The 16397-nt window shown below is 54.1% G+C and overlaps 9 protein-coding genes across 9 annotated transcripts; 5 read left to right on the plus strand and 4 right to left on the minus strand.

Annotated features, from left to right (window-relative positions):
* Nucleotides 1-287: 287 nt before the first annotated feature.
* Nucleotides 288-1617, minus strand: BDZ83DRAFT_740579 (microsomal signal peptidase 25 kDa subunit). The gene is made up of 3 exons (XM_060513065.1): nt 1325-1617; nt 957-1240; nt 288-864 (listed from the first exon to the last, which is right to left on the minus strand). The coding sequence occupies exons 1-3, from the start codon at nt 1359-1361 to the stop codon at nt 538-540; spliced, it is 648 nt and encodes a 215-aa protein (XP_060365706.1). The 5' UTR covers nt 1362-1617; the 3' UTR covers nt 288-537.
* A 12-nt stretch (nt 1618-1629) lies between these two features.
* BDZ83DRAFT_618781 (integral membrane protein DUF106-domain-containing protein) lies at nt 1630-2697 on the plus strand. Its single transcript, XM_060508088.1, has 4 exons — nt 1630-1763; nt 1832-2226; nt 2279-2440; nt 2493-2697. Exons 1-4 carry the CDS (start codon nt 1717-1719, stop codon nt 2675-2677), a joined length of 789 nt encoding a protein of 262 aa, XP_060365707.1. The 5' UTR covers nt 1630-1716; the 3' UTR covers nt 2678-2697.
* Nucleotides 2698-3781, minus strand: BDZ83DRAFT_618784 (RNA polymerase III subunit Rpc25). The gene is made up of 4 exons (XM_060508089.1): nt 3537-3781; nt 3278-3473; nt 3066-3216; nt 2698-3010 (listed from the first exon to the last, which is right to left on the minus strand). Exons 1-4 carry the CDS (start codon nt 3546-3548, stop codon nt 2776-2778), a joined length of 594 nt encoding a protein of 197 aa, XP_060365708.1. The 5' UTR covers nt 3549-3781; the 3' UTR covers nt 2698-2775.
* Nucleotides 3782-4303: 522 nt separating this feature from the next.
* Nucleotides 4304-6281, plus strand: BDZ83DRAFT_651083 (uncharacterized protein; the record flags this gene model as incomplete). Its single annotated transcript, XM_060510426.1, has 2 exons — nt 4304-5430; nt 5480-6281. The coding sequence occupies 2 exons, from the start codon at nt 4304-4306 to the stop codon at nt 6279-6281; spliced, it is 1929 nt and encodes a 642-aa protein (XP_060365709.1).
* A 1189-nt stretch (nt 6282-7470) lies between these two features.
* On the minus strand, nt 7471-8676 carry BDZ83DRAFT_576072 (uncharacterized protein; the record flags this gene model as incomplete). Its single annotated transcript, XM_060504886.1, has 1 exon — nt 7471-8676. One exon carries the CDS (start codon nt 8674-8676, stop codon nt 7471-7473), a length of 1206 nt encoding a protein of 401 aa, XP_060365710.1.
* A 998-nt stretch (nt 8677-9674) lies between these two features.
* Nucleotides 9675-10072, plus strand: BDZ83DRAFT_751496 (60s acidic ribosomal protein-domain-containing protein; the record flags this gene model as incomplete). Its single annotated transcript, XM_060514057.1, has 2 exons — nt 9675-9833; nt 9896-10072. The coding sequence occupies 2 exons, from the start codon at nt 9675-9677 to the stop codon at nt 10070-10072; spliced, it is 336 nt and encodes a 111-aa protein (XP_060365711.1).
* A 589-nt stretch (nt 10073-10661) lies between these two features.
* Nucleotides 10662-13835, plus strand: BDZ83DRAFT_697908 (kinase-like domain-containing protein). Its single transcript, XM_060511389.1, has 2 exons — nt 10662-12759; nt 12809-13835. The coding sequence occupies exons 1-2, from the start codon at nt 10972-10974 to the stop codon at nt 13610-13612; spliced, it is 2592 nt and encodes an 863-aa protein (XP_060365712.1). The 5' UTR covers nt 10662-10971; the 3' UTR covers nt 13613-13835.
* On the minus strand, nt 13836-14843 carry BDZ83DRAFT_618791 (ribosomal protein L21-like protein). Its single transcript, XM_060508090.1, has one exon. The coding sequence runs from the start codon at nt 14683-14685 to the stop codon at nt 14056-14058; it is 630 nt and encodes a 209-aa protein (XP_060365713.1). The 5' UTR covers nt 14686-14843; the 3' UTR covers nt 13836-14055.
* Nucleotides 14844-15119: 276 nt separating this feature from the next.
* Nucleotides 15120-16352, plus strand: BDZ83DRAFT_751499 (ribosome biogenesis protein nsa-2; the record flags this gene model as incomplete). Its single annotated transcript, XM_060514058.1, has 7 exons — nt 15120-15128; nt 15193-15198; nt 15267-15301; nt 15366-15821; nt 15899-15916; nt 15973-16192; nt 16314-16352. The coding sequence occupies 7 exons, from the start codon at nt 15120-15122 to the stop codon at nt 16350-16352; spliced, it is 783 nt and encodes a 260-aa protein (XP_060365714.1).
* Nucleotides 16353-16397: the final 45 nt, after the last annotated feature.

Consider the following 16397-nt stretch of genomic DNA (forward strand, 5'->3'; position numbering starts at 1 on the left):
GTAGTCTCGAAAGAACGAGTTGAACAAAAGGTGATGACTTTGCACTTTTGGCATGGCTCAGTCAAGTTTGAATTGGCTTTGGTCGAGACACGAAAGTGATGGTTTGTTGGTATATGGGGGCGGCGACCCACATGTTGGAACAGAGAGTGGGAGACGAGGTATTTGGTGGACTTGCATGATGGTGAGGGTTGGTGGCATGGCGAGGCGTTTGGAGGTCCAATGGATCATCAGTATTAGACGACCAGCATCCATTTGAATGAGATGAGAATCACACAGGGCATTGCAATGATTTGACTAGAGACACTTGTTTGCTACGCATAAATGCTGTCCAGAGCATAAGCCGGCCAAGGGATGGAACGAATAATGATGATTAGCACCGAGACATAGATGTGCAACTGTAGCACTTTGAAGCAATATACCAAGCAGAAACGCAGACTCCATGCTTTTGACGGTTCCAATTATCCGTAATTTACACAAAAAGTTTATTGGCAAGCCCCATGCGACAGGAAGTCCACATCACCTCCGGTCCGACCCTGACTACGCCTTGCGTCTCTTGCTGCCACCCTTGGCCGCCTCCGCGCCGCTCCCCGTCGCCGTGCTCTCCGCGTACAGCGCGTCGAGGACTTCGGTCGAGTATCCCTGGGAAGCGGACGTGACGCGCTTGGGATCGAGCTTGCCGACGGCGGGGATATTGGTGGCGAGGATCTCCTGGAAGGGGACCGCGACGAAGCGGCCTTGCGAGTCGAACCACTGTTTGAAGGGTTGTGAGAGGTTGATGACTTTCTTTTCGCCGTTCTTCGAGGTTAGGGTGATTTTCATGTTGTATGTCGGTACGTTCTTCTTTGTCGATGTCGCGATGTTGACCTGTTCCCCGGCGCGTGTAAGTCAAATTTGTCCATATCTCAGAAACGCATGCAGCTGTTGGGAGCGCAAGAAGAAAAGTAAAGTGGCCTTACCTTCTCACCTGAGGGTGATGTGCCCTCATACACAGTGCCTGCCTCCTTCAACCAGATCCATAGCGTAAGAGCGCCGTTGAGGATCGAGTAGAGGACCACGGCGGCGGCTGTGTAGTACTTTGTGCTGTCGAAGCCGAGCTTGTAATCCCAGAGGAAACATGCGCCCGCGATCAGAAATGCTGAGTAGCCGAGTGCGAGGCGGACGTCGGTGAGCGCGTGGGATTGGGTGAATTTGAGAGAGTTAAGGTAGTTGGGGAGAGCATCGTCCGAGGTGTTCTTCAGATCTGGGGGAGAGAGCTTGTGTTAGTGTGATGCAATAGCTAGTACGCCTAGCGCAGGGCCAGGGGAGAGTAAAGGAAATTGCATACCGGCCAGATTATGGACCGTAATTTTTTCGGAAGACATTTTATCGACTGCAGTTCTCGGAATCCTTCTTTCGAGTATATTTGACAGCTATGCGTGAGGCGGGCGGGCGTGGAGTTGTGATGGTTTGGCTTGTAACCTCCAGCCTGGCTTTCGGAGCTAGGACAGCTTGGACCCTTGTGCGAAGTCCCGTCCGTGGGCAAAGGTGAAAGTGGAAGGTGGTCTTTCGGAAGCTCGGCGAAACAAGCGCCCGAGGTAGCTCCCACTGACATCCAACTCCACCAGATTACACTGATGCAGGCGGAGCTCTCAACCACCTGGCTGCATCGCAACGACGAGCGCCGTTACCGTCTCTAATTCACCATTGCCCGGCTCTAATCGTCACATACAAGCCAAAATGGCCCAAGTTCCGGTGCAGACGATCCATCGGGATCCCCAGCTCCTGTACGCAAAATTCCGACTTGCCCCATTCCCAGTTGCAACCGCGTATGCTGACTTGACAAACCCGACAGTTACTGGATCCTGTTCCCGATCACGGTGGTCATGGTCTTGACCGGCATCCTGCGACACTACGCCACGGTCCTGCTCGCCACCGCGCCCAAGAAGCTCGACAAGCCCGCGCTCAAGGAACAGCGCAGCCTGATGCACGGCGTCACGGTCCGCACCAACCACCACGTCCTGTCCAAGAAGTCCTTTGAGGCCCGTCGCGACGCACTCGTCGCGGCGTACGAGTCCGGCGCGTACTTGAAGAACCCGGACCAGAAGGGCCAGCCGCCCGCGAATCCGCTTACCGACCCTGGCGCGATGGACGGAATGATGGGCATGATGAAGAACAACATGGCCATGATTATCCCCAACACGCTGATCATGAGCTGGATCAACGCCTTCTTCAGCGGATACGTCATTAGTATGTTGTACATGATCAACATCAACCTTTGTGCGGCTGCTGACTGTCTTAGTGAAACTGCCCTTCCCTATCACCATCAAGTTCAAGAGTATGCTTCAGGCGGGTGTGGCGACGAAGGACATGGATCCCCGCTGGATGTCCAGTATCTCTTGGTACTTCCTCTGTATCTTTGGTCTGCAGTCTGTCTTCGTCTTCATCTTGGGAAGCGACAATGGTAAGCCTGAAACTGTCCAGCTCTGCCCCTTCAGCGTACTGACATCAAGAAGCTGCCAGCCAGATGGCTCAGCAAATGGGACAGATGGGAGGTGCCGCTGGTGCCCCTCAAATGTTTGGACCCGGTGTCGACCCTGACAAGCAGTTCAAGGGCGAGGCTGAGAACATTGCCGTTGTCGACCACTACTCTGTTTTGGACGATGTGGAGTCAAGACTGCTTGCGGGTATCAAGTCATAGAATTGTAGAACAATACACAAAATTCGCGCCCATCCGTACGCCTCGGTGCCCTTCAATGTCTGAGTAACGCTTGTGAGATTCCAGGAGCCATCTGAAGGCTATTCGCCGCCCTGTCCGTCCCACCAGAGGCACACGCCGAGACCCTCCATAGCCATGGTGCCCTTCACCTTGTAAGGCGGCTTTGGCGGAGCAGCCTCTTCGCCCTGGCTTGGTCCTGCGGGCGTCTGATCGTGCCACTCTTCATCGATGACCTGGAACCTGACCATTTCGTGATTATCGTAGAAGAGTCTGTCGTCCTCAATGTTCCAGATCCAAAGCTGTTCTGAGTGGTTACTATAGTCGTGTTAGTGACGCATCAAGGTCGCAAGATAGGTCTGGCTTCACGTACAATTCGGCACCCTCGGGAAGCTCATCAAAGGGGATGAAGATATCATCAAAGAAGTCGGTTCTCAGGTTGATGCCGGCCGGCGTCGAACTCCTGATTCTTCCAATCATGACTTCGCCCTTGAAGGGTCTGAAGACGATGAGTCTGAATTCCACTGTCGCAATCGTTAGTCAGAGACCCTCAAGAAAAAAAGTCTGATGGACCTGAGTTCATACCATTGACGTTGACGAGGCCTGTGCCATGACCGATGAGGCCCTCAGAGGTCCATAACAGATCGTACAAGCAGATGCAAAGTCCAATCTTCTGTATGACCTTGTTGGCGTACTTTGCATTGATGTTGTCCTCAATGGCGGCTTTGCTCTTCTTGCGGAAGTCTTCTGGTGCGATTTCGACCAGATCCGCAATCTTGGTCTTGATTGGGTCCTTTGTGTTAGTGACACACTCAGGTAAAATTTGTGAGTTTTCGAGTCTTACTAGGATGAACATGTTGATCGCTCTGTCTTCGAGACGGCGGATTATGAGCCAGAAGAATCCCGGGTAAAGATACTACTGATCTCGTATCATCGTCCGTCCCCTCAACGCCTCTGAAAGGTCGTGTTTGGGTCTTTTGAATCGCGGTTCAAGGAAATTCAGTGAGATCGCAAAATCGGCAAAATCGCGGGGCGCTTTGGTCTTGGGAAGCAGATTGACTCTTACCGCCCTCTACGTTGAGTTTAGCCTTAGCGGTTGCAGGCGCATGTGTACCCCTGTGGCCCACCACGCTTTAGTAGCTCGAGGTCTGTCCAGGCGGCGGGCCTCTGTCGCAACCCGCTGGAACTGTTATTGCGGGACCCGAAATGATTGCAGGGCGACTCCGAAAGCTCAAGTCCTAGGGGCTCCACGCACTTGCCTCACCTTCGCGTCAGGTCAGGGAAACTGCGTCCAGCCGTTTCTTCCATCCTCGAGCCTTTCGCTTCCCTTCCTTCATCTTCTCAATCATTACAGGTCGGCCGCCTTTCTTCTTTTCTTCAACTGGCGCTCACTGCATAGAACACATTACTTTTGAAGGGCAATACTGCTTTTTGCTACGTTGATCGAATTTTAACCACTCCTGCTACCCTTTCAAACAAAGATCGGTCCACAAAGCGTCAAGGACGTTGCCCTCGAACGCTGCGTTTCCTTCCCTTAGCCCAGAACCCCAAACGTTCTTTCACAAATCGACTGCGAAGAAAGGAAAAACGCGTCGTCGTCCTCGAGCCAACATGTCGGGCTACAGCTACGGTCCCCCACCACCTCCGCCTCCGGCTGCCCAGGCTAGCCATCCTGGATATGGGCACCACGGCGGCGCTTATCAACAGCACTCGCGAGGCGGAGGTGCTCATGCTGCCCGTGGCGGGCGTGCTGGTTACCCAACAAATGGTCGCCCAGAGTACCCTCCAGCCCATCAGCCTCAGTACGAATATCCCCGTCAGCAGCCATATCCTCAACATAGCCCAGGATATCCCGCCCAGCAGCAACAACCTGCTGGCAACAACTATCCACCTCAACAGCAGTGGCATCAAGACCACGCACATGGCGCCGCCCAGCATGGCGCTCACGCTCCTACACCTCTGTCGACTTCCAACTACCATCCAAACTACGCTCCCCAGGTATACGCTCATCCTCAACACCCACAACACCCTCAGCCGCCACCTCACCAGCCAGCCTACGGTCCACAGCAGCCGCAACAACCACAGCAGCAACCCTACGGCCAGCCGTATCCCGCTCCTGCACCATATACCGCTGGCCAGCCTTGGGCTGGACACGACCCTCATGCCCAAGGTCCCTACGGCGCTGGTCGCGGCCGCGGCGGCTACGGAAACGATCGAGGCGGCTCCCGAGGTCCTAACATGGCCACGCCTGCACCAGTAGCCTACGGTGGTGATGGAGTTCACCATCAAGCGAATAATGGATATGGTCAGCCGTATGCCGATCCGCGCGCACAATCCGTCCAATACCAAGCTCCACCTCAATATCCGTACCATGCCCCTCCTCCGGCACCTCAAGCAGCGATTCCTCCACAGGAGCCGTACTACAAACATGATGGACAGGCCGGTCGAGGTCGTGGTGGTCACCGTGGCGGCAACCCACGTGGCCGTGGTTCGTTCCATGGCAACGACAGGGGTCGTCATCGCCAACAGGGCAACAACAACCACAATCACAATCATAACAACCGACAAGACGGAGGATTCCACCACAAGCATGACAAGCACGACAATGCTGCCTCGGGTAAGAAGAAGAAGCGTAAGACTAACACCCTTGGTCTTACACCTGGCCAAGACTCGGAGTCGGAAGACGATGAGATGGAAGAGGAGACGCTTCGCAAGTTAATTGGAGCAGATGCACTGCAGTAAGTCAGATGGCGATGTCAGACTTTGCTCTATCTAACCGTCTCATAGGGTGACTGATGTCGCTTCATACATTGCCGAGCGGAAGAAGCGCTTCCCCACCGCTGCGCGTGTCAAGGCTAAGAAGTCTGTCGAGACCACGCAAGGAAGTGGCAATAAGATCCATTCTAGCCTGGAGAAGGAGGAGAACCTCGCCAGCAAGCTCAGAAGACAACTGGAAAAGGTTGAATCGTCTATCAAGCGCAAGCGTGAACAGCAAGACGAAGGCGATGAGATGAGAGACAGCCCCTCCATTGACATCAAGTCTGAAGACGATGAGCCAGAAGTCGCGTCAAGTCGTGTTCAGCCGGCCCCCCCTCCACCCCCTCCTGCAAAAAAAGCAGATATCTCAAAGCATTGCAAGTACTACTCTACGGGAGGTACTTGCGGCAAGAAGGGCAAGTGCCGCTTCGTACATGATCCTGCTGTTAGGGAGGCAGCCATGAAGGAGAGAGAGATGAACAATGGCCATCTCACCATCCAGCAGCGCTTGATCTTGAACGACAAGGACCAAGAGGACCTTACTGTTCTTCAATCAATTCAATATCTGCGGGAGAAAGGCTTGATGAAGCCTGAAGATCAGCCCAACGGTACCAGCGGGCACAATGGGTCCCAGACCTCCCAATCTCAGTCCCGCCAGCACCCCAGCAGTCTCCCTGCTGCACCTGCTTCTCTCCCAGCGCCGCCTATGAAGCATCACGGGCTTCCTCCCCACAAACCGCCTCCTTCTGCAGGTGGATCTACGGTTCGATACAAAGGCTGGAACTTGAGTGGATATGGGAACTCAGGTCTCAAGTCGGAAGATCTCCCATAGATGGCTACCATCAACGGCCAAACCCGGAGTTTCATTCACAGCCTCCAACTTTGCACTGCTTCCTCTTGAAGGGTGCTCCGGTTCGTTTTTGAGTGGTCTGCCTGAGTACGGCGACCTCGAATCATGTAACAGGTCTCTCGCTAAGGCGGAGAAGTCGTCCTGATGCAGCGATTCTCACTAGCAGCGATGTTTGCGTTTCATATCTGATCGAATTTTAAGCCACATGAAAGAAGTCGGGTATGGAAAGAGCATGGTTAGGATTACATCACCAATTTTATGCCAGCCCCTGTTTCCTTGACTTTCACCACACAGACGACTTCGGCTTTGACATCTCGGTTTCTTTGGTTGCGTCGGTTACCCCCAGGGCTTCATCTGCAAAGTTGCGATCCCAGATCGCGTGTAAGATCGTTAATTTCTCAAATGGGGACGAGAACGCAGACAGGACGGCGTGGCGCAGCTTCTATTTACCAGTCTTATGAGTTTAGAACTGTCGGAGTTTCCGGCTTGAGGAAGGGGCTGAGTAGCTCCGTGAAATGGCTTTGAGTTGTTCGCTACGGAACTTTCAGAGGAGTTTAGGACTGACTACAGCCCCGGTTCGGCTGTATCTGATACCTCAAGGAGGGCTTTGCATCGGGCTTATAGAACGGGAAAACTCCAACAGGTTCCTATTTTGGTGTCTTGGTGCAAATTGAATTTAGTCAAAAAGAATAAATCTTACGTCTTGGAAACCTCGGTTGGTGGTGATTCCATGAAAATATTACGTGATTGTGTCCTGAAAGCTCTTGTTTATGGACTTGCGAAGCCTCGCTTCTCCTGGGTTACAAAACGGAATTTGGCAGCCATGTTGAGGCAAAGATTTCAAGTTTGGCCAGTCAACAAATACAGACATAATGTCATTAGGCTAGTACTCGATGGTGGCCGAGGTATCATTGAGCCGTGGCACGTATCTACCTGTTCCCTATGTGATGATTTACGAAGTAAAGCCAAAAGAAACTGGCTGTGGAGTGTAGTAATATCCCATAATGATAATGACAAAACAAACTTGAAGTTTAAAATGAACGCCTTCGCTAATGTGATGCTGAGCCGCGCCTGTACCGGTGCAAATACCTCAGAAGTGCCAGATCCAAACCCCCTGTTGGTAAAAGATGATGGGAGAAATGGGGGTGGTGATGGTGACGGAAAGAAAAACCTAGCGTCGTCGCTGCTCTTCGTAGAATCTACGCTTGCGCTCCTCCTTTTCGGCCTTGAGACGCTTCTCGAGCCGCTCCTGTTCGATATCCTCACGGCGGGCCGCACGCTCAGCCGCCGCTTCCTCATCCCACACGTCATCCATGCCAGCCTCCATGTCTGAAGACCCGTCAGAGTCGTAGTGGTACCGGGGACCGCGATCGTCCTCCTCGTCTTCGTCGTACTCGATAAAGTCGTCGAATTCCTCCTCCTCTTCCTCGTCGTAACGTGAACGTTTCGCGGAGCCGCCGTACCGCGGGGCGGGGCGGGAGTTGAGGAGGGCGCCTCCTGGTGCCGGCTTTTTCTTTGCCGAGGTAGCTCCGGGTTTCGGACGGGCGGTGCCCGTATATCCTGTAGTGGCGACGGCGGCTTTCTTGAGCTTCTTCTGCTGCTCTTCCTCGGCAGCAGCTGCGCGTGCCTTTACGCCGGCCCTGGGGTCTCTCGCTCTGTCGGCGGTTCCGTTGCGGCTGGCGCTTGATCCGATTGCACTGACCCCGTTACGCGAAGGCGGAGCCGAAGACGGTCTTGAGGTACCCTGGAATTTCGACGCTGGCCTCGCTGCGCCCTTGCTGTCCTTCTTATAATCCTTCTTCATCTCCTCCCGCTCTTTCTTGGTAAACACCTTTTCCACCGGCTTGTGCTGGATCTTGCCGACTTGGCCTAGCTTGGTCTGAGCCTGTTGAGCACGCGCCATAATCTCGGCAAAGGATCCCTTCTTTGGCGGTGCACCTTTCGGTGCCGCGACAGGAGCTGACGGAGAAGGTCGACTAGGCAGTGTCGATGTCACCCTAGATGTGCCCGAGCCATTCACCGGCCTGGCACCGGCAGAGCTGGACTTTGCGGATGTCGTGCCATTTCCGACAGGCCTAGGCGCAGACGTGGATCGATCGGATGGTCGTCCGGCGCTGCCTCGATAGCCAGTGGTTGTTGCCGAAGACTTCTCCGCAGGCCGTGCGGGTCTCTGAGCATCTGCAGATCTGGGGGGTGCAGACGAGCTGGCACCGTTTGTACTTGTTCGCGGAAGCTTGTTCGAGACGGTGCTGCGGAGGTCGTCGTCGGCTTTCCGTTTCGAGGGCGGAAGGGGTGGCCTCGATGGAGCTGGTGATGTGCTCTGTGACTTATCGCCACTTATTTGGGCGAGGAGATCTCCAATCTGTGAACCACCCATCGTCAGCCCTGCCACGGTAGTCGCTAAAACGTGTTGTCGCATCTCCAGAGCACTTACAGGCATGGCGACGGACTGCTAAAGCCAAATGTCGTCAAGCAAGTGTCTATGTTGCTTGCAGCGGCCGTCAGGATGCATCAGGCGGACGCTTGAGTCATCAGTGTGGAAAGTACGAGAACTCAAGTTTCTGCGCTCCAGCGGCCCCCTCTCAAAAGACTGAACACGCGGGCGTGTCCGTTGGGTCTGGGAGACGAGAAATGGTAGAGAAAAAATGAGGAAAATTCGCGAAAATTAAGAAGGCGGTCGCGAAGCGCACAGCACAAACACCCGACGGTCGTTAAAATCGAAAGTTGGGTGTAGGGAACAAAAGGAAGTGGCGTTGGAGTCGGCAAGTTTATATATGTTGGCCTGGGGGGGTGGAATCACTGGTACTGTACTTCCAGTACCGTCCACCTAGGTACCTTGGATCCAATCCATCCGTTAGCCTATCCGGAAGCTGAAGTGGCTCCGATTCCGGTGGAGCGGGCTCCACTAGGCCCTTGGTGCTCTGACTTCTGGTGGTGGAATTCAGAAGGCTGTCAGTGGTTCACGGGCCGAGCAGACGTAGGGGGTCTTGAGTGTGGCTGGAGGATGCAAGGTGTGGCTTGTACACTTTTCGGTCGGCTACCCCAGCCACCAACCGCCCTCCCCGCCCTAAGGTAGGGTCCCGCACCCTCTGGCTCACAAAACGAAAAAAAAGTTCCATTTCCGACAACCATCCGAATCTCAACAATCACGCGAAAATCTCCCAAGACTCGAAGATTCAGTCTCCGCCCAACTTCGCGGTTAAATTGATTGACCTCTCGTGTTCTTTACGACAAACAGTGAGTTTTATCCCCTTCTTCTCTGCGCATGATATCCCTCTCGTCGTCAATTGTCCTTCATACTTTCGACGTTGGCGCAAAAAAAAAATTAACGATCCCTCTTTTCTAACAATCGTTTCTCGCAGAAAATCATTCAAGATGAAGCACCTCGCCGCTTTCCTTCTTCTCGGCCTCGGTGGCAACACCTCCCCCTCTGCCAAGGATGTCAAGGCCGTCCTTGAGTCCGTCGGTATCGAGGCTGATGACGAGCGCCTGAACAAGCTCATCTCCGAGCTCGAGGGCAAGGACATCAACGAGGTTCGTTACTACTTTGGTATTGTGATAGGCGCAAAGGATATGGATGCTAACGCGGTGTACAGCTCATTGCTGAGGGCTCCAGCAAGCTTGCCTCCGTTCCCTCTGGTGGCGCTGGTGGTGCCGCCGCTGCTTCCGGCGGTGCTGCTGCCGGTGGTGCCGCTGAGGACGCCCCCAAGGAGGAGAAGGAGGAGGAGAAGGAGGAGTCCGACGAGGACATGGGATTCGGTCTCTTCGACTAAATACCCCTCTCACGCCCTCGCCTCATCGAAGAATATACGCAGCAATCGGCCGACGTTTTCACAAGTCATTGACATGGGGAAATCTCTCTTGGGTTGGGCTTCGGCACACGTTTGTGTAGGAACACCTGCTAGGTTCGGTCAAATAAAAAGCTCGCTGGTTCTTTGAATAACGCTGCCCCAAATGATGCATCGTGTGCTCCTTTCCTGGTTGACTAGTAAGTGCACGTCGACTTTGGCCCAGAATATTGGCGCTCTCGACATATAGTAAGGAATGTCGAATTCTGCTTCATGTGGGGCAATATATTCGCGACAAAATGCACGTTGGTCGGCCGCATCCCATTTTCGAAAGCTCGAGACCAAAAGCTGGAACTGGTCACGCTCGGTATAACTTAAGCGAAAAGATACCTTGCACGAGGATTGCACCAACTCAAGGATGGAAGGTAGGTAGGCTGCAGGCACTAGAAACTGAATGTGGCCTCAGGCAAGACTCAGCAACTAGTTCCAAGCTCTAATTCCATGTGCCCAACGGAGAATGTGCCGCCTTACGCTTTGCTGTTCAGCCCATCGTTGCTCCGACAACAACATCCCCCGGTCGTGATTTCTCATTGGCCAACCCCTGCTAGCCCCAAATACTGGGAACTTCCTCAATTGACAAGGAATCGACGCATCCCTCCGACATACAAGATGCTAGTGACGCGCCGCATAAACTAATTTCTCCTCCATTTGCAATCTTTCGGATCATGGGCACATTTGACACGTAAAATAGTGTTCAGTCGCCAAAATCAATCGCTTTTTCCCGGCGGAAGCTGCTTGACCGTCGAGACGTGGAGATTCGCGCCACTTGTTCCCAGCCCCCCGTTGCGCAAAATTGGAACAACAAACTATCCCACCAGCTCGAAATGTCGACAGCATCTCCCACGCCGCTGGGAACCGCCGGAACCGGCCTTTCACGAAAACCGTCCGTACGACAAGGCCTCAGGAGGCTGCCCTCTCGTCCGCATCTCAATCGGAGCGAATCCAACCCTGTTCCTGCGACCGCCGCTGCACCCGCGCTCTCAAAAAAGGCAGACTCTCAGCAGTACGCCATGCACGATAGCTCCGATGACGAGATACCCGTGCCTATGAAGCTCAGTGCCCTCACCAAGGCACTTCTCAACGATGGCAGCGGCCCTGGACCGCAACGAGCAGCTTCACCGCCTAGAACACGTCGCCGCGTCAGTAATCTCGCCGCGTCTACGAGCTCTGCAACGGAGGAGAGACGGTCCCTTCGATCGGGAAGTGCCCAAGCGTACGATACAAGGTCGACAAAGCCCACATCGCCACTACAGAGCAGAGAGAATAGCCCTGTGCGGAAAAGAGTTGTGAGACTCAGCAATACGCCCAAAAGCCTTGGCCAGATGCGTCCCGCCAAGAGGAGGTCTACCTCGCTGTCCCGATCAACCAATCAACGTCCCCAATCTAGAAGTCGGCCAGAGAGCCGAAACCAATCCTCGGATGAGAGAATTGAACCGCCCCAGGATGTCAACACACCAGCCCAAGGTATCCGCGTCGTCCGGATTGCTGCTGGCTCGTCTGGCAATAAAAGTCGCCTCACCAACTCATCCAGTCACTCTAGGCGTTCAGATTCCCACATGGAACAGGACCACCCGGAGGAGCCATTCACAGTAGCACGCCACGCCGCCGGCATTAATCCCGGTAGTGTATCCCGACAAGCCTCCAATGCTGGTAGAAACACCAAGGCTGAGGACAATCTCGCACTCCAGGGCTCAATGCGCGTCAAGCGAGTCGGCAAGATTCCCGGAAGCTTCTTGAGCGGGCCCGCTCGACGTGGGCGCAGAAGGCAGAGTGAGGAAGAGGCGGAGGCTAATGGCGACGGCGATGGCGAGGCTCTGATCTCAAACCAGTATCACGACGGACACGGCGCAGACATGGAGAATGAGATGGCATCATCCTTCTATGGCAACGGCAGACAAATGTCATCAGGCAGTCCGGTCGCCTTGAGCGATCCTTCCAGAGCAACGTTTCGCAGGCCTGCGTCGTATGCTGAACCACCGGCCCCTTCTTCTGCGCGCCATTCTCCCCAGGAAAGAGGCGAGCCAGAAGAGATTCATTACAAGTTGCCTGCGCCGCGCCCTCAAGTTCCCTCCTCCCACGATCAGGAGAATGAGCCGGTTTCTATACTTCGAAGCACGAGGCCTACCGCCGTCAAGCCTGCCGAAATGGTCATGGAAAAAGTAGTCAGGCGCTCTATCAACCCCGAGGCTGCTCAACAGAGACCCGTGGCATCTCCCGAGCGCAAGCCTCTGGCTTCCCTGGCCAACAACACTCCGCGCCGTGCCGCTCCTCCGCCTCCGCCTAAGATGTCTGTTCTTGATGCTGCCACTACATCCGCAGGCGCGGCGACAACTACTCAGGGCAAGCAAAGGCGAAATATTCTTCGTGTCAACGGAAAGTCCTACACAAGACTTGACTGTCTGGGTCGAGGCGGTAGCGCTAAGGTCTACCGTGTCACTGCCGAAAACGGGGCAATGTTTGCACTGAAAAGAGTATCGCTGGAGAATGCGGACGAGTTGACTGTCCGGGGCTACAAGGGCGAAATCGACCTACTGGGCAAGCTGAGAGGCAATGAACGAGTCATCAACCTCTTCGACTACGAGATGAACAGTGAAAAGAAAATGCTCACTTTAGTAAGTCACCCTATGTTAGATCGTGATGGCATCGCTAACCCGTTCCCAGCTTATGGAAATGGGCGAATTGGATCTCCACACCCTGCTCAGAAGTCGCCAAAATCCCGAATCGCCTAAATTTGATTCTGTCTTGGTCCGCTTCTACTGGAAAGAAATGTTGGAGTGCCTGCAATCGGTACACCAGTCCGAAATTGTGCACTCCGACCTCAAACCAGCCAATTTCGTTCTTGTCAAGGGTCGCTTGAAACTCATCGATTTCGGTATTGCCAATGCAATTCGAACAGATGAGACTGTCAACGTTCACCGCGAAACGCAAGTTGGCACACCGAATTACATGTCGCCCGAGTCGCTCCTAGATTCCAACGCGCCTCGGGGCGGCCGAGTTCCTGGACGACCCAAGCTGATGAAAGTTGGAAAGCCGAGCGATGTCTGGTCTCTCGGGTGCATTCTGTACCAACTGGTCTACGGAATGCCTCCCTTTGGCCACATCAGCAATCAAATGGCAAAGTGCCAAGCCATCATCAACTGGGACCACGATATCGAATTCCCGTCCAGGGCCATGGGCGGAGTTCCGGTACCTCCTTCTCTGTTGCGAACTTTGAGGCGGTGTCTCAACCGTGACGTCGACATGCGACCTTCATGTGAAGAGCTCCTTCACGAGACCGATCCTTTCCTATACCCCAATGAGATGAGCGAAAAGGCACTTCCCATTGACGAAGAGCTCCTTGGTAGAATCATTCAGAGCGTTGTCTCGAGGTGTCGAGAACGCATGCCGACAGATGCGGAGGCCATGTCTGTGTGGCCGTCGGCTTACTGGACCAGTGTCAAAAAAGCAACGAATCCGAGCAGGTGATGAAAGCGTATGAGCATTGTTGTTGGATTAGGCGTCATGGAGACATTACTTGGGTTTAATGATCATCGGAATATCCATAGCTCGGAGTTTCTTGGGCTGTTTGTTTTACTTCTTGTTCAACTGCTTCGTGCAGCCGTTTTCTTCTCCGCCACTGTTTTCAATATTGATTCCCTAGGCTTCGGCCTTCCCCCATGATCGGGCACCTTTTTTCTGGAGACGCGGACATAGATAATGCGTCTTATCAATTGTACCAAAGCCTCTTGGCTTCAACATTTTCGGCGACCATGAAAGTCCCCAATTCTACATGACGTGAATGTATTTATTTGTCTATTGGTACAGCCCCGGTGGGGAACGATACAAGGACATGGAATCATACCATCCATGGCCTACTATTCCTGATTCATACTCGAACAAGCTTGCACACCCCCCCAATCCTGCCTCCCTCAAGCCTCAATTTCCTCGGGCGCATTGATCTTCAGCTCGCTAACCGTCAGAATCGTGTACCGGTGCTTGCTCTTGACCGTCTTCACTTTCCTCTGCCTCCTCTTCGTCTTCTCCTTCATTCTCATCGGCTCGCTCTCCGTGCCCGTCACTACGGCACGGCACTCATATACCCGCTCGTCGATGAAGGGTGAGCCCTTGAGGGTGTAATCTCTGCTACCGATGACCGAGGCACGGTTGAGGCGCAGGACGTCGCCGGGCACGACGCCGGGCATCTTGAAGGGCAGACGGACACTGTCGCCAGGCTGAACGAGGTACGGGCGTCCGTGGATGTGGAAGGTGATGTAGTGGTTGGGCTGGGCCGCTAGGAAGGGCAGCGCCGCCTGCACGGATTCGGAGATCGGGGTCGTTGCGGACGGCGTCGACGTCTGGGTGGCGCTCTGGGCGGCCTGTTTTGCTATTGAAGAGGTTTGCGCGGCGACGGGAGACGCATCTTGTGCGGCTGCGGCGGGCTCGATGATGGGTGCCGTGGAGTTGAAGCGGCGGGCATGGATCGGGAGGAGGAAGGTCGGCGGGAGGCGCGTGATGGGTGTCCTGAGCTCCAGGACGGAGCGCAGCAATGTGCGACTCATCTTTTGATGAATGTGGTTCTTGAAATTGGTGGTTGTCGTTGGACAGAGAGAGACAGTTGGACCTCGTTTGTCGGTCCAATTGTTGGTCTCACGTTCGTCGACTTTAGCTTTCTGCGCGACTGGAACCCGGCCAACACGAAGCTTCAAAAAAGTTCGGATAGACCTGGAGTGCAGTTCCTTGGGGTGTTCGGAAAATGTGTTGCTCCGCTGATGCAAGCAGGGTTATTGGCGCCTGCCCGTCTGGACCTTGAAATTTGGGGTCGGACCCCACATCGCTATCGATATGGGATTTTTTTTTTGGGCTACCCGCCACTTCGACGGACGACGACCCTGAGGAGCTTCGCTGACTTCAACACGACGAACGACCAAACTTCGTCCAGATCAGCAACCCCATCTTGTAACATTGCAATCCCTACGGGCGCAAATCATTCAAGATGCCTCAGGTGAGTAGCTTCTCCCCGCGCGGCTCTCTATTCTCATGCATGGTACTGACAAATTCGCGAACAGAACGAGGTACGATATGCCCTCCGAAGGGCCTCTCCGTCTCCCAATCTCGGTTCGTGCTAACAAAGAAAATCAAGTATATGGAGAGATGGCGCAAGCTTCATGGTCGGAGGTTAGAATCTTGAATACACTCAGGGATATTGACGAGGGGAGGGCTGACATTCGACTTTTCTCAGACTCGATCACGAGGAGAAGGCCCGCAAGAAGGAGGCTCGTGAGGGCCACAAGGCGTCCAAGGATGCGCAGAACCTGCGCGGTCTCCGCGCCAAGCTTCACGCAAAGAAGCGCCACAACGAGAAGATCCAAATGCGCAAGCAGATCAAGGCCCACGAGGAGCGCAACGTCAAGACCAATGACGAGAAGGAGCCCTCCGAGCCCATGCCCGCATACCTGCTCGACCGAAACAACCCGAGCAACGCCAAGGCCATTTCTTCTCAGATCAAGAATAAGCGTGCCGAAAAGGCTGCCCGTTTCCAAGTTCCCTTGCCCAAGGTGAAGGGTATCTCTGAGGAGGAGATGTTCAAGGTCATCTCCACCGGAAAGAAGACGCACCAAAAGTCCTGGAAGCGTATGATTACGAAGCCAACTTTTGTCGGACCCAACTTCACCCGGAGAGACCCCAAGCACGAACGGTAACTAATTCCTACGCCTTTGGCGCCAATTTGGCATCTTGAGGATCTCTGCTAACGAGGTGCTTTTCCAATATCAGATTCATCCGTCCTATGGGGTATGTGACCGGAAGCGCTCTGTCTTCTCCTCCTTTTTACTGACAATGATCTCTAGTCTGCGTTATAAGCACGCGCACGTGTGCCACCCGGAACTCAACGTAACCGTAAAGCTGCCAATTTTGGGAGTCAAGAAGAACCCTCAGAACCCTCTTTACACGAATCTGGGTGTGCTCACGAAGGGAACTGTGTTGGAAGTCAACGTATCGGACATGGGCCTTACGACAGCGAGTGGCAAAGTGGTCTGGGGTAGATACGCGCAGGTGACAAATTCACCGGTAAGTGAAATTCCATCGAAAAGCGCGGCTATTTTGCTATTTTGGCTGCTTCTTTTGGCTGCTTCCACGAGCTCAGTGTCAACTTTGTAATATGAGAAGCTAATCGCGCTGTGTCCCTCAGGAGAACGATGGCTGCGTCAATGCGGTCTTGCTCGTCTAGATGGAAAGAGGAAGAAAATCAAGGCTATCGCGCAAGTGGTGTCGC

Source organism: Colletotrichum acutatum (genome assembly GCF_030867785.1).
Source record: "Colletotrichum acutatum strain CBS 112980 chromosome Unknown BDZ83scaffold_39, whole genome shotgun sequence".
Classification (NCBI taxonomy): Eukaryota; Fungi; Ascomycota; class Sordariomycetes; order Glomerellales; family Glomerellaceae; genus Colletotrichum; species Colletotrichum acutatum.

Bases quoted from the DNA above. Each gene is read 5' to 3' on its own strand.
- BDZ83DRAFT_697908 (XM_060511389.1), top strand. From the start codon at position 10,972: ATGTCGACAGCATCTCCCACGCCGCTGGGAACCGCCGGAACCGGCCTT. The intron at 12,760-12,808 runs GTAAGTCACCCT...ACCCGTTCCCAG, and splicing joins AAAAGAAAATGCTCACTTTA to CTTATGGAAATGGGCGAATT.
- BDZ83DRAFT_740579 (XM_060513065.1), bottom strand. From the start codon at position 1,361: ATGTCTTCCGAAAAAATTACGGTCCATAATCTGGCCG. The intron at 1,241-1,324 runs GTATGCAATTTC...TCTCTCCCCCAG, and splicing joins TACGGTCCATAATCTGGCCG to ATCTGAAGAACACCTCGGAC. The intron at 865-956 runs GTAAGGCCACTT...GCCGGGGAACAG, and splicing joins CATCACCCTCAGGTGAGAAG to GTCAACATCGCGACATCGAC.
- BDZ83DRAFT_618784 (XM_060508089.1), bottom strand. The intron at 3,217-3,277 runs GTATGAACTCAG...CGATTGCGACAG, and splicing joins AGGCCTCGTCAACGTCAATG to TGGAATTCAGACTCATCGTC. The intron at 3,011-3,065 runs GTACGTGAAGCC...ACACGACTATAG, and splicing joins CTTCCCGAGGGTGCCGAATT to TAACCACTCAGAACAGCTTT.
- BDZ83DRAFT_618791 (XM_060508090.1), bottom strand. From the start codon at position 14,685: ATGAGTCGCACATTGCTGCGCTCCGTCCTGGAGCTCAGGACACCCATC.
- BDZ83DRAFT_618781 (XM_060508088.1), top strand. From the start codon at position 1,717: ATGGCCCAAGTTCCGGTGCAGACGATCCATCGGGATCCCCAGCTCCT. The intron at 1,764-1,831 runs GTACGCAAAATT...CAAACCCGACAG, and splicing joins CATCGGGATCCCCAGCTCCT to TTACTGGATCCTGTTCCCGA. The intron at 2,227-2,278 runs GTATGTTGTACA...TGACTGTCTTAG, and splicing joins CTTCAGCGGATACGTCATTA to TGAAACTGCCCTTCCCTATC.